At 38.0% G+C, this 13,235-nt stretch overlaps 1 protein-coding gene across 1 annotated transcript in view; it reads right to left on the reverse strand.

The window, feature by feature from the left end:
- ADK (adenosine kinase) overlaps window positions 1–13,235 on the reverse strand; it is a 231,582-nt gene that overhangs the window by 40,058 nt on the left and 178,289 nt on the right. The window contains exon 7 of the mRNA XM_026044165.1: window positions 5,296–5,331. Within this exon, the coding sequence (XP_025899950.1) occupies window positions 5,296–5,331 (36 nt within the window). The remainder of the gene's footprint in view (window positions 1–5,295; window positions 5,332–13,235) is intronic.

The following is a 13,235-nucleotide window of genomic DNA, read 5'->3' on the forward strand; positions in this document are numbered from 1 at the left end:
GAAGGGAAGGGAAGGGAAGGGAAGGGAAGGGAAGGGAAGGGAAGGGAAGGGAAGGGAAGGGAAGGGAAGGGAAGGGAAGGGAAATCCAGTGGGACTGTTTTTCTGAAGTAAGGCTAAGCTGCAAAATTTTCAGGAATTTGGTCGAAGAGGACTTTATGCTACAGTGTATGTAGACAGGAACCAGCCAACTGGCATTCTTAATCAAACCTCTTATCCATCCAATGCCTTTGATAGCAGCCAATGTGAGCTGTTTTATTTCTATGCACGAGACCCAGTAACAGCATGATCTGCCATTAGAATATTATCCTTCCATTATTTATTTTTTAATCTGATGTACTTAGAATTATTTTTGTTGTCTCTATTAGCACCAAATCCCTTTATAATGCTATGCAGTAAGCTTTTGTCCTCAAATTTATCTGATCACTGAGTTCCACCAATTAACCGTTATATATGTAATCATATTTCTTTACATCCTTTATCCTTTTCTTAACAGTAGGAAAAATAAGAAAGACTAAAGTTTTTCTATCTGCTACTTATTATGCCCATTTTATTCATATTCTTGCCGAACTACATTGTAATATTCTTTCCAGCTTGCTCCCACCTACGAACAACTGTAACGGAAGCGAGCAGATTGAGTGGGGGTCTCTCGCTGAATGTATGCAAGCATAATAACACTTGCTGCATTATTTAGTCTCCCCTTCATTATGAATCCCAATGCATTTTTAACAGAATTACATAATGAATAGAGTTCATTTATAAAGCTGTTCAGAGTGGTTTTTAAGTCACTTACCAGAGTTGTTACAATTAATTAATATTATTCATAAATAGATTTCTATCTTCCAAAACCTAGATGCAGTGTYATTTTTATACTTAAGTATAGCATGTGCAATTCTGATTGTGGCTGCTGGTTTTAACATGAGATGGCTTATTTTTCATCAGCAGCTCAGCTAAACACTTCAAGAACTCAAATCTGCATAGCATTCAGTCCCGGTTACTTGCTGCCTTTCATTAATCCTGTTCATCAAGTCACTGACAGCACTTCAAGCTTTATTATTGATAGAGAATAGGCCTGCACTATATATGTATCAACATCTATTTAAGAGAGAATTATCTAGCTCTTCTGCAACATCCTCAGCTTCCCTTTGATTTCCCTCCCAARTCCCTAGTAGTCTGATGAGCCTATTGATTGATACACTTTTGTTCAAATGCTAAAGCAATTTCTCCTCATTTATTGATCCATTTAACTGCCTCTTCTTCATATCCTCTCCTATTTATTAATTTCCATATATAGTCACCGTCCTCTCATTTGTGTTATTTCTGCCCCTCTGATGTTCAAGCTGTTAATAAAGGCTTTTATAGAAGACAACTTCTTCCAGGAGAGAAGAAAGGGGAGAACCTTGAACGTCTCTTAGAGGACTGTGAAGAGTAAAAAAGGCCATCTTAGCCTATCCTGAAAAGGTGAGGAATGCCTTAAAGATGCCAGAGGGGGRAAAAAAAAGAAAAAGAAGCTATTTGGCTGTTTTGAAACATCTCTTTATGAGGAAATATGTGAATAAGGGGATCAGCTGGTACTCAGCAAGCTGTYGAATAGATGGAGAATTCCATCCCTCCAACTGCTAACATGTAGGTTTCTGAAGGTCATCTAAATTCTAAAGTATTTGAGACCTTGATAATAAGAAAACTGTGAAACAAACACACAATAAAGCATCATAAATATCAAGGAAAACAAGAGAAAGACCTTTAGTTTTTGCTAAGTATTTAGTGGTTATTAGTAACTTGACTAAACATATTTTCAAGTGAGCAGAGCAGGCAAGGACACCAAAGAACTTCAAGATATTTATGCAGTGTATTTACATTAACTTTAGTTTTAAAAAAGGAAAATGAGGAAGTTATACTGCAGGAAAATGATGTGATCAAGATGATTTCTTCAGTGTAAGTGAGAACCAGGATGTACTTAAAGGAGAGGAAGAGGACCCTGAGGAAAAGGTTATTGAAGAATGACGGTAAAAGATGAAATAAAGTATACAGTAAAATAAAGTGCACATGTGTTTTCAGGAAGATTTAAATATACAATAAACGTGTAACAGTAGTCGCAGGGCATTTAGAGGAAAGAAGGCATTTTTTTTAAATGAAAGAGGAAATTTCAAAAGAGAAATTTGAAAAGTTGCGACTGATCTAACGACTTAAAATAAAACAACTGAAGTAACTATCGTTTTTAATTATGAGAATTAAATTGACCATTTTTAGACAAAATCACTTTCTATACTAAATTTAGTGAAAACAACAGAGCAAAATAGAGCTTATACAGTGGAAGGGATGCAACCTTAATGTTGAGGAGGCTTTAACTTTTCCACAATATGTCTTTTCCTTACTTTTATGCAATATTTTGAAGGTGCGACTATGGAACTACTAAACTCTACGATTTGGTGTCCAGAAAAATTCATAGTAGATTTCTAACTAAAAAAGAAAAAAAATATTTTGCATGGCGGCTGCCCCCGACAACATTCTAAATGTCCTGTTAACATTTACTGGAAACCATTCTGTTCTTCACAGGGGAACTAAATCCATGACACCTTGGGAAAAAAACAGTGACAATTTTGTATTACCAGGTGACTGCAGCATACAATGAGGATGAGGCAGAGAGGTCATATTATTTATTTAATACTTTTAAAATGTTGCAGAACACAATATTCACAGGTAAGAGAAAGCACTGATGCACTCCAGGAAGAGACTGCATTAGGAATAATGTTCTGCTTCTGATTATTACAGATAAGCATCGGTCAGGAGATAAATGAAGGACAAAATGGTCTTCAAGTATCATGAGTGATTTATACAGAAATATCTCAGGTTTCAACGAAGTACAATGGAAAGCTAACTCTTGTTGAGGTAAAGCACAAAACAATATAAAAATTCCTTTGAATAAAGTTTCTCTTACCAGAAAATAGACTAATGGAAGTAAGCATTTTTTTCCCTTGTCTGCAATAAGAAGAATTTGTGACTTCAGAAAGGGCATATTTTTCCAGAATTTGGCATTGCCAAATGTCTTTTTTGAAAATTATTTCAGATATACTTAACCAAAACTATATTTAAAATTYTAGTTTACATGAACTGCTCAAATAATGTGAAGGTAGAGACGGGAAAGACATAAAAAAATGCTAGTCACATCAGATATTCCATGTTAGGCATTTAGAAAGGCATTTCTGACTTTCTAAGATTCTTTATGTAAAAAAGACAAAATTCTTTCTCGGCTAAAATTCAAATGAGGGTCCAGCACTTATATCAAAATTTCTAAGTCATCTATAGAAAAAAAACCCTCTTGCTTTTTGCTCTGGTCAGTCACTAGTCCCTTATTTTACTCTCCTGTGCTCTGCTTTGCAATTACCTTTTCTCAATAAAAACTGCAGAATCATTTTACAAGACCCCTAAACTTGCTGAATTTCTTTTTCTTTTCTAATTGAAAGGCTAATTGTAGTTTTGAAAATTTTTCTTAAAACGCTTCATTTTTCTTTTTTCCTTCAGATTTTTCTTTTTGCCTTCACATAACAATGGGAAAATGGGACTGTGGACACTTACCAAATTTTACACATCTCTGTCAGTAAACTTGACATGCGAGTTTTTGTCAAGCAAGGGGGTAATAAGAGATAAGATCATAATCATTGTGCACTTTACTGATATGCTGTAATCAAATGTGGCAGATTTAGGATGTTCAGAAAGAACTGTGCTACAATCTCTAAGCAAGCACTAATGGAAAGGTTAATATGATGGTAGTTAGCAGACACCAGGAAAAGCAGTTTGTCACAAGGACTGAATTTAAACCAGGCACATTCAAAGTCTTTAGCTCAAGGGGGCAATAAAAATATAGAATGGGTAGACTTAATACACCACTTCCTTTCTATTTTATTGTCTAAGCTACCAGAGGGTACCAATAATTTGTTATGCTTCATATTATATTCGGAAGCATCTGTGAAATTCATTCATTTGATAGAATAAACCSAAAGTGTATTTTTATGCTAACAACGCAGATAATGCAAATGAAAATTGACAGTGATAAAAAGTCTTGATTTCTACAAAGCAGCCACATGAATTTATGAAACATAAAATGAAATGGGACAGCCCACAGTTTTAATATCTCAAACACTGAGGGCACTGATGTACCTGCTGGTGCAGGGTTTTGAGGAAATCTCAAATGCAGAACAAAAGCTGTCAGTCTTGCCTTCTTTTTGTGCATGCGCCCGTGCACCTGGAGCAGGGGCACGTTCCCAGAGCGATGCCGTTTGATTTGCGCGGCGGCTATCATGGATGCACCGGGGGGCTGGGCACGCAAACTCCTAGCTGCGCTTTTGCACTGCAAACAAATCAATTAAGGTGGGTCTAATTCCAGCGAGAATGTACGTAAAAGGGGTCATAGGCACGCAGGTCTGCAATTCAGGAGGCAGTAAGATCACTTACTATCTCTAAAATCGGTGTAATTGTTGTCACATTAATTATGGTGTTTAAAACGTGGCCATTTGAATGCAGTGCTCCAGACCAATAGCTGACAGCTCTGCAGATTAAGTTATCCGAATTTAGCCAATGAGGGAAACTAGAAAAAGGCTTAGGCATTCAAATAAATACATCAAGATGATGAAATCAAATGCTCCAAAAAAATCACTGTAAAATCAACAGTGTTTACTTCAAGCAAGTAGAGGATTACACATTTTTGAGAGCACAGATGGAAAACACTAACTTGAATATGTTTTAAAACAGAAATTCTGCCCTGCCCCTTCTTAAAGGAGCTGTTTGTAGAAGCTCCCTTTACATTAATCAGTATCCAGCAATTTTATCCACAACCTTCCTACAACCCATTTGCATAATGATAATCCGCATATGGCAAGGTTTAAGTTATTTAAGCAGTGTTATATTTCGCTATTTAGTCTTGCTTCACCACTGCTTTAAGCGGCGGATCCTTATGGAGTGTAATGCAGCTAATGAGGTAGCTTTTTAACTGAGCAAACTGACAGGTCCCATATCTGCAGAGGCAGCTTGAAACCGTGCCCAACCTCTCGGCTTCCCAAGAGGCTTTTCAAAATTCAATAAATAACATCTGTAGGCGATGTTGGGTGCAGACCTAGCAGAGTGCGTCATAACACTGAGCTGGCAGAACAAAGAAACCATGACGACTGCCAAGTTTCTATGGCAACCGCTGCGAGGCTTGGAGAGTATAATAGCACATCAATCATTGTCCAAAAGAACTTCATTATCAGCAAGAAAAAAACCTTTCGGATCTGTTTAGTGTGCAATTGCGGGTTAACTCACCTCAAAGCCTTGCTCTCTAGCAAAAGTGGCAGCTTCCTGAAATAATAATAATAAAAAAAAAAAAGAACAGTTAATTATAAAGTGCCAGATAATGAAGAAATAACACATTTGGAAACTCATTGAGCCAGTTTTCCCTGTACGTGATTATCTCAATATGCCCATATACAGTTGTTCGGTTTTGATAGTTGCACCAAAGGCTTCCCCCTCCTTCCCTCGAGCCCGGCAACAAAACAATGTCCACACACTTCGCGAGCCCCAGCGGGGAACAGGCTATATATCTTTTTTCATGGAGGGGAAAGTTACTTCAGGATTTAGGACTTTAACCAGGAAACYACTACTTCAAATCCATGCAAATCTCCCTCAGACGTGTTCCTAATTAAAAATGGATCAAATCTCCATTTATGTGTTAGACTTCTCAGGCTATAGGTTATTAAGTCATTCTACGAAATCATGTCATTTACTGTGCATTAAAAAAAAAATAGGACCAAAAAATGTGTTCAAACCTTTGTGGTGGAATCAGATGAGCATTTAAAAATACTCCGATGTCTTAATCACTGCTTTAGGCAATTCAGCTATGTTCTTTTCCTCAAAGAACAGAGGAAACATCAGAGTATCAGAATGTCCTCGTTTCTTATTTATATTAATTGGAGCAATTAAAATCTCTGTTTTGAAATAAAAGCAAGGAGACAGAAGACAATAGCAATTTTTTTTTCCCTCGTTCACCTTCTACCATAACGCTGCAAATATTGCAGACAACATCAAAGTCTTTACATTGTAACTCGCATTCTTCCAAACCTCTTTGCCAAGTGATATTAATAGATGGATAAGACTTGAGTCAGACTAGTGAGCTGATCCAAGTAAATAAAATCCACTACTGCACCAAGCCATTTAAGGGAGTGTGCCTAGACACACTGCCAGCCTCCCCGTGACAGCTTTTAGGCAGTTCTCTAGAAAATACATACTTGTGGACCTATACGATCTGCCAATTTGGGGGCAATATAAGAATCTGAAGTGCGTGCAATTGATTATAACAACATTAAGTTGAGGTTAATAAAACGTGATAAGCTGAAAAGCACAACTCCTCGGGCTGCTTCGCTGCAGAAACATAAGGCTGACCGGGTTAGCCCGAGCTGATGTTGACAGAAAAACTGAATCATGGTCCTGACAATTGGGTGCGGGCAAGGTTAGCCACTTTGACAATTTACTTACAATTGAATTCCTTCTTCTACATCACACAGTCAATGACATTTGCTAGCCTGGCTGTCAGGATGGAGTGTAGGGTTCAAAGATATCATGCAGTGTTTTCCTAAGCCAGCATGTGATTAACAAAGCCCATGCTCATATGAAAAAAAGCAATCTGCAGGCTTCCCCGGCCAAGCGCTGCACTTCCACTGAACTGCAGCACAATCAAGCCTCGGATGGGGCTAGGACACAGGAAAAACAAAAGCAACAGAATTAAGGGAGCGATAAGCGGTGCAGAGAAGACGGACATGAACCAAAAATTATGAACTAAAGCCAAATTACTTTTTTAACCGTGGGGTTTTGGTYATGCAATTGAAATTGGGAGTTACGCTGTGCTGTCCTAAGGGGGTTTCTTTAGTGCCCCAGTGTAACAGGACATTAACATCTGGGTTAAACTATTGTTTGCCTGGGAAACTGGACACTAGTACATTCTTACATCTGTGAAATAAAAAAGTATTCCAGCTAAGTAGTATTTCCTTATGGTGGAGACCCTGAGAAAATTCATCTTAATTTTTTGTATTGGGGCACCCATGCATAGCACATATGGTTGGAAAGACCCAGCTCTTTTGCAGCAAGGTATAAATGACTGCATATTTGTTAAAAAATAGCTCTTTTGGGAAAATTCCCTCTTAGCCTGGTCCGGCCACGTGAACAGCACCTAGTGCACAAGCCCAGATTTTCCTGCATGTGCCAAAAAACCAAGAGCCATCTGTAAGGTCTTCTCCCCCACCAGCAGAGCCTCCAAGCACCTCCCGCGCTGTCTCCACCACAGCTCCTCGCAAGGGGCACCTCTCAGAAAAACCCCCTTTCAAGAATAAAGGCCATTCTTGTAAAAAGGATAGTAAAGCTCAAAGCATATGCTGGGCGACTACAGCTTGGTGTTTGCAAAATGGTGAGAAATGCCGGGCAGGTCTAGAATACCAGGGACAGTTCAAAGTAAATTAACCAGATAAAAGCGATGAGAACCTTTTAGTATCTCTTCACAATAACAGTGAGAACAGGAAACAAGCAGACCCCATCTGTGCAGCCCTAGGGCACCTCATACTGAGCTTCACATATCTAATAAAGTAGTCAGGTTAAAATCTAAGTGGCTGTAACATGTGGAGCCTGCTAGGGTTACAGCGGGCAGCCGGGGCGTTCCCTAATGCAGGTGATAATCAGTATGATAATCACTGTATTTACAGGCTTTCCATTTTATATCTGACATCAGAAATCACAAAGAAGGAGGGATTAAGGAAATAAACAACCTACACAGARGCTCTAGCGCTCCCCGGAGAATGCAGCATTTTCAGTCATGCATGACATGCGACAACAGCAGAGCAGAGCAGCCGCAACCAGCATTTTCTGAGGAGGCTTCATCAGGAGTTCTTTCAGTTTTATAAACTTTAGATATTACTCTCTCATTACTCTAGTTCAGGATTTTCAGAGCTATTTTCCATTATTTTCTACAAAAATAAACCCACCTCGTTTCATAAAACCATCTCCCTACCTTTTTTTTTTTACGCTAACTATATTTATAGAACTCATGCTCCTTTTTTATGCCATCTTTTTACTACCCAGGACAGCAGATTTACTRCTGTCCCACTTAAACTACAAAAGGGATTTGTTAATAATTATGAACCATTATTTGGCTCATGCAGTTTGGGAAAAAAATATTCCTTAGAAGCACGGCCACAGTGAAGGAAACTCCTTGTACCGAGTTATTTAATGGGAGTAACACAATGTCACCAAAGTCAACACACACCCTCTCTCTGCACAATGCCCAGCAGTTTACACAGGAAAGMGAGATAAACTAAAGAGATAACAATAAAAAAGACAACTTCCCTTAGTACTAACTTTGCTGTTAGCTGGAATGCTTTTGCTAGCTGAGCACTCTTTACATTCTTGCCTGCGTTTTATTGCTGTTGGAGTCTTGGCATTTATTAATTGGAGCTGCCTATAATCTAGACTGAGCCTAATTGTAACAGGACTTGTTAAAACGCTGAGCCCTTTCATCAGCAGCAATACAAACTATTTGTTTATAAGTAAACAGAAACATACCCTCCAAACACAGAATCCATTAGCATCCACATTACTATGAGTATTCGTTAACCCCCTGTGTTAGAAGAATTTTATGATTATGGACTTCAAATGGCTCAACTTCAGTAATTGTATGTTCAGCGTGCCATAACACTCAGTAGGAAAACTGTGTGTTAAATATACTCAGCACATCCATTTTTTTTTTTTTATTGGTACAAAGCTTATATGATGGCTTGGTCAAATTATACCCCAAATGATAACAACATGCATGTAGGGTTAAATTTAATTCATGTAGGCCAACATCAAACTCATGCAGCTCCATTCAAGAGCATTTAGAACCATGTACCGCTGACAAAGACTGTTTCAAAAGCACCACCGACAGTATTATCTACAATATGCATTTTAACCTTTATACAGAGGAAAAGAGCACTGTAAATTAAATTTGCATTTCATTGCTGAAATCAACATTATCTCATAAAGAAATGATAAAACAGCAGGACAACAATGATACCCTTGCACATGAATGCATTTCCCATAATTACACACGAAAGCGAATGCAGGGACACCAAAGCTAGTTTTTTCCCTCAAACCCTTCTGGAGAGGCAGCATCTGTTAGAATTACCTATCACTTGCTCACATTTGCTAATACTTCTCTGTGCATGCCTCTTCAAATCTCTCTTCAATTTACCTTGGCCAAAAGAAAGAAAACAAAAAGGCAGGGAGGGAGTAGAGGATTACTGACAATTTTTAAGGGAGTTCCCATTGCAGTAACTGGAAGCTTCTGCACCAACTAGGCAAGCCCAGGCCAGATAATCCAAAACAAGCTCTGGTCACATTTTCAGGAATATCACCCCTTCCTTTACCCAACAAATCAGTGGATTCGCCCTGTCCCGTGCACCAGTGCATCTTACCTTGCTGTCTGCAACAAACTGTTACTGGCATAAATCTTTTCTAACATTAAAACTCCTTTATCTAACAAAACTGGATGAAAAAAAAAGTAAAATAACTAAATGTGGGTACAGAGAAGACTTTTTCACTACGTGATGAACTTTTATCTACAAATTCATTCCACAGACAACTGGCTCAAAGAATYTACTTTGTATTATATTGACAATCTCCTTTGAGAGAGGTGCTAAAGAACTGTATTCCAGAAATAGATGGTAGTTATTTATGATTTCTTAGAGGACACTGTATTTGTAAAACTCTTTAAAATAAAAAATAAATGAAAAAAAAAAAGTTGGAATACTCATGTCTGATTTGTTTTATAGAACTAGAGAGAGAGAGAGAGAGAGAAAAAACCCTTCTGTTTCATTAAAATTTACTTCCAAACTTCAATGCTACTTTAGCTTTCCTTAGATAGGTACATTTATCCTTCCTATCTCCCCATCTGCTCTGTCATCCTTCCTTGTCCCTGAAGGAGGGCCTTCTCATACAACTCTTTGCATTCAGAGCTATACCTTAAGAGCCTCTGACTTCAGCAGAATCTCTTAATGCCCAGTATTTCTAAATACAGACCCATAGAAATCTTGCTCCTTTTTTTTTTGTTTAGAAGATRACTTGTTTAGCAGTCATACATTTGTGGCAGATACTACTATCAAAATCACCAAATACACCCTTTTTGGTACGTTGTTCATAAAACACTCATTGCAGTGTAAGAATTAAATTTATTCTTAAGGAGGGAAGAAGAGATGTGTGCCACCTTTCCTACTATTTCAACTCCAAGCCAATTYGTAACAAGAGCTAAGAAATCACATCTGTCTTAAGGCACAGACTGGACAAGAGATTTTTAGTTTCTGTCTTTGGGCATCACACGTACATCTATTAACTCTGTGACAAACTTCTTGATGAGTATTCCTACATCAAATCCGGGATTTTATACAGCCCGTATATGGGATTACGACCTGTCTTTACACTGCTCCTCCCTGTGTATACTACACAAAGTCAAACTACATTATACCTTATTAATTGCCCAGCCCAATTTTAACTGAGGAAATAATAAAAACAGATCCATATTTCTTAACATGATGAAGCATGCAAGCACTATGATGGCTTTCAGGCTACGCAAACAGTAGTGATGTCAAAGACCTAGTGATAACTATGACTTTTCTACGGAAGCAGAGGTAGATATTGTACAGGCTGTCTGATTATCAGTTGAAAACATGATTGCAACCAACGGACACCTACATCCCGCTATTTAAAAATGAATGGATTAAGCAGGCAATCCAGGACATAGTTCCAGCTGGACCTCTAATCCGTAGAGCCAGTAGTGTGTTTGTTGTGGTTAGCAGTAAGGTAAGGCAAGATATACATACTGCCCTTCAATTCACTGCTAAATAGTTATTTTAGTAGTTACACCACAATAGATTGGCCTCTATTTCATTGTAGTCTAATTTGGACACACATTACTTTAACTTCAGCTAGTACTCCATTTCATCGTGTACAAGCAGTACGAGCTCATACATCTTTAATAAAAACAGCCATTTTAACAGGTATTCAGGGCTCGGAAGAAGAATGTGACTTTATCCCTGTCCCCTGCCCCCCATTCTCTTTTTTATTCTTCTAGAGAYAGTTGCTTTAAAATGTGCCATACGAGAATTTGAGAAACAGAAGTCCAAAGAACCCAGCATATTTTCTGAAGCAAAAGTGTATCTGGTGAATTCTGCTGTGGCTGATAGTTTGAGACATACTTGGGCTATTTCACAGGAATATAATGCTTTAAAATCATTTTCCTTCGACAAACACTGAAGACTAATCCATGCCTTTGGTGAGGAGCGTACACTCACCCACCTTTGAGACAAGATCAGTCCAAGCTGGTCCCAGAAGGGGCAGCTCCTTGCAGAAAGCCTCAGAACCGGCAGTGTCTGATCAAGCTACTGCTGGAGAGATCATAGCTGGCAATAACTGGATGGGCAGACTGTCATAAAAGGAAGGTTGAGATGATTTTCCCCCTTTTCTTCTCCCAGGAGCAGTGCCAGACCCCAGCGTGGCTATTGTTCACCAGGGATAGCATGAACTGGTTTCATATCCTGAACTATTATTTCAGCTCCCTCCAGTAGCTCTAAAAATACTGGTAAATGTATCCATGTTATCTTCACCTAGTAGGTAAAAATATGAAATAATAATAATCAGTTCAAGTGAATAATCAGAACAAGTGGAAATGCCATATGGGATTAAAGTAGCAACATTCACAGAGCATTCTGGCACTCTACCAGGGGGGTTTGTCTGAAAAAGCCTGGTGTGACAGCAATAAAAAAAAAAAAAAAAAAAAAAGAATATATTCCCTATCCTGTCTGGGTCCACGCTGGAGCATCCACATTATCTACAATTCATTAACATTTGAGTTATTTATTTTCCTATTCAGGCTATTACTAGGATTGTAGTTGCTGCTAGAATCTTCTACAGAAAAAAATCACCCTGAGTCAGAGCTTAATGCCATTACAAGGTCTGCAACAGCTGCAGCAGCGATATGCCTCGGAGCCATTTGGAAATTTTATGATGGATAAAGAGCTATTACTTATATCTCTGCCTTACATCCTAACCTAAAGGACTGAACTACCTATGACTCTGTATGYGTCTCTTTCCTCACATATTAATGGTATCAAAGGAGCAAAATATACTATTTGTCTACACAAATGTGTTTATCTCTGTCATTAAAATAGAAGCAGTGTGTTCAGAAAGGAGAGAGAAGGAAAAAATAAACTCTCCTTTATTAATCATCACTGAATCTGGAGAACATAGTAAAAATGAAAGCAAATACATTAAAATTATTTTGATAACTAGAAGGAAGGCTTTATATGCATATAAAAATAAGAGATGCACAAGGTCTTTTGAAGTCTTTAATACTGCCTCTGGATGCTCTTCAGTCTGTAACCCAAAGCCTCCTGTACTAACTTTCTAGCTGAAGGATGCCAAACAGAAATAAAAGATTGCCTCACTTTCAACAAGGCCTTCTATGATTGCAGCCACTCAGCCCGGCCTCAAATCACTGACAAGATATTCTCAGCCAGCAATTGCAGGTGAAGAGAAWAATCAGGCGCTGTGCTAAAAGAGCTGGAATACAGCAGGACTCATCTATTGCACCCAAAAGGTTAACACATTTTTTTAGCAGGGCAATGGAGTTGCCTTTGGCGTGATGTTTGGCGTGGAGTTTGTTTGGCGTGATGCTATGCACAGCCATTTCGAGTCTAATTAATGGCTAAGGAATTAGGAATTGCATAAAGAGCAATGATCACATAACTCTCTTCACGTGCTAGGCTTGCACTGCTTGTTAATTCCTAAGAAGAAAATGAAATAAATCAACCTTCAGCAATAACACTATTTTTTAAAATATAATACTAACATTATATATTTTATCCTTCCAACTTAGCTTGAATTCAGTTGACTTGAAGCTAATATTATTTGTTGGGCTAGTTTATACTAATTTCATGATGCATTTATATGTATTCAGGACACAATTTTTCTCTCATATTTTCTACTACAGCTACTTTGCAGAAGGAAAACATAAGTGACTAGAACAYGAAATCATCGAAATAAAGTTTTGTTCAAAGGATCCTAAGGGTGCTATTTTCATTCTTTGAGGCACTGATGAACACCACAATATAAAACAATAATTAAAACTTAGCTATTACAATAATGTTAGATTATATTATTGAAAGCCATTAGTAAGAAAACTTCTATAT

Source organism: Nothoprocta perdicaria, unplaced genomic scaffold, assembly GCF_003342845.1.
Source record: "Nothoprocta perdicaria isolate Ctin4 unplaced genomic scaffold, notPer1 scaffold_105, whole genome shotgun sequence".
NCBI classification, from domain to species: domain Eukaryota; kingdom Metazoa; phylum Chordata; class Aves; order Tinamiformes; family Tinamidae; genus Nothoprocta; species Nothoprocta perdicaria.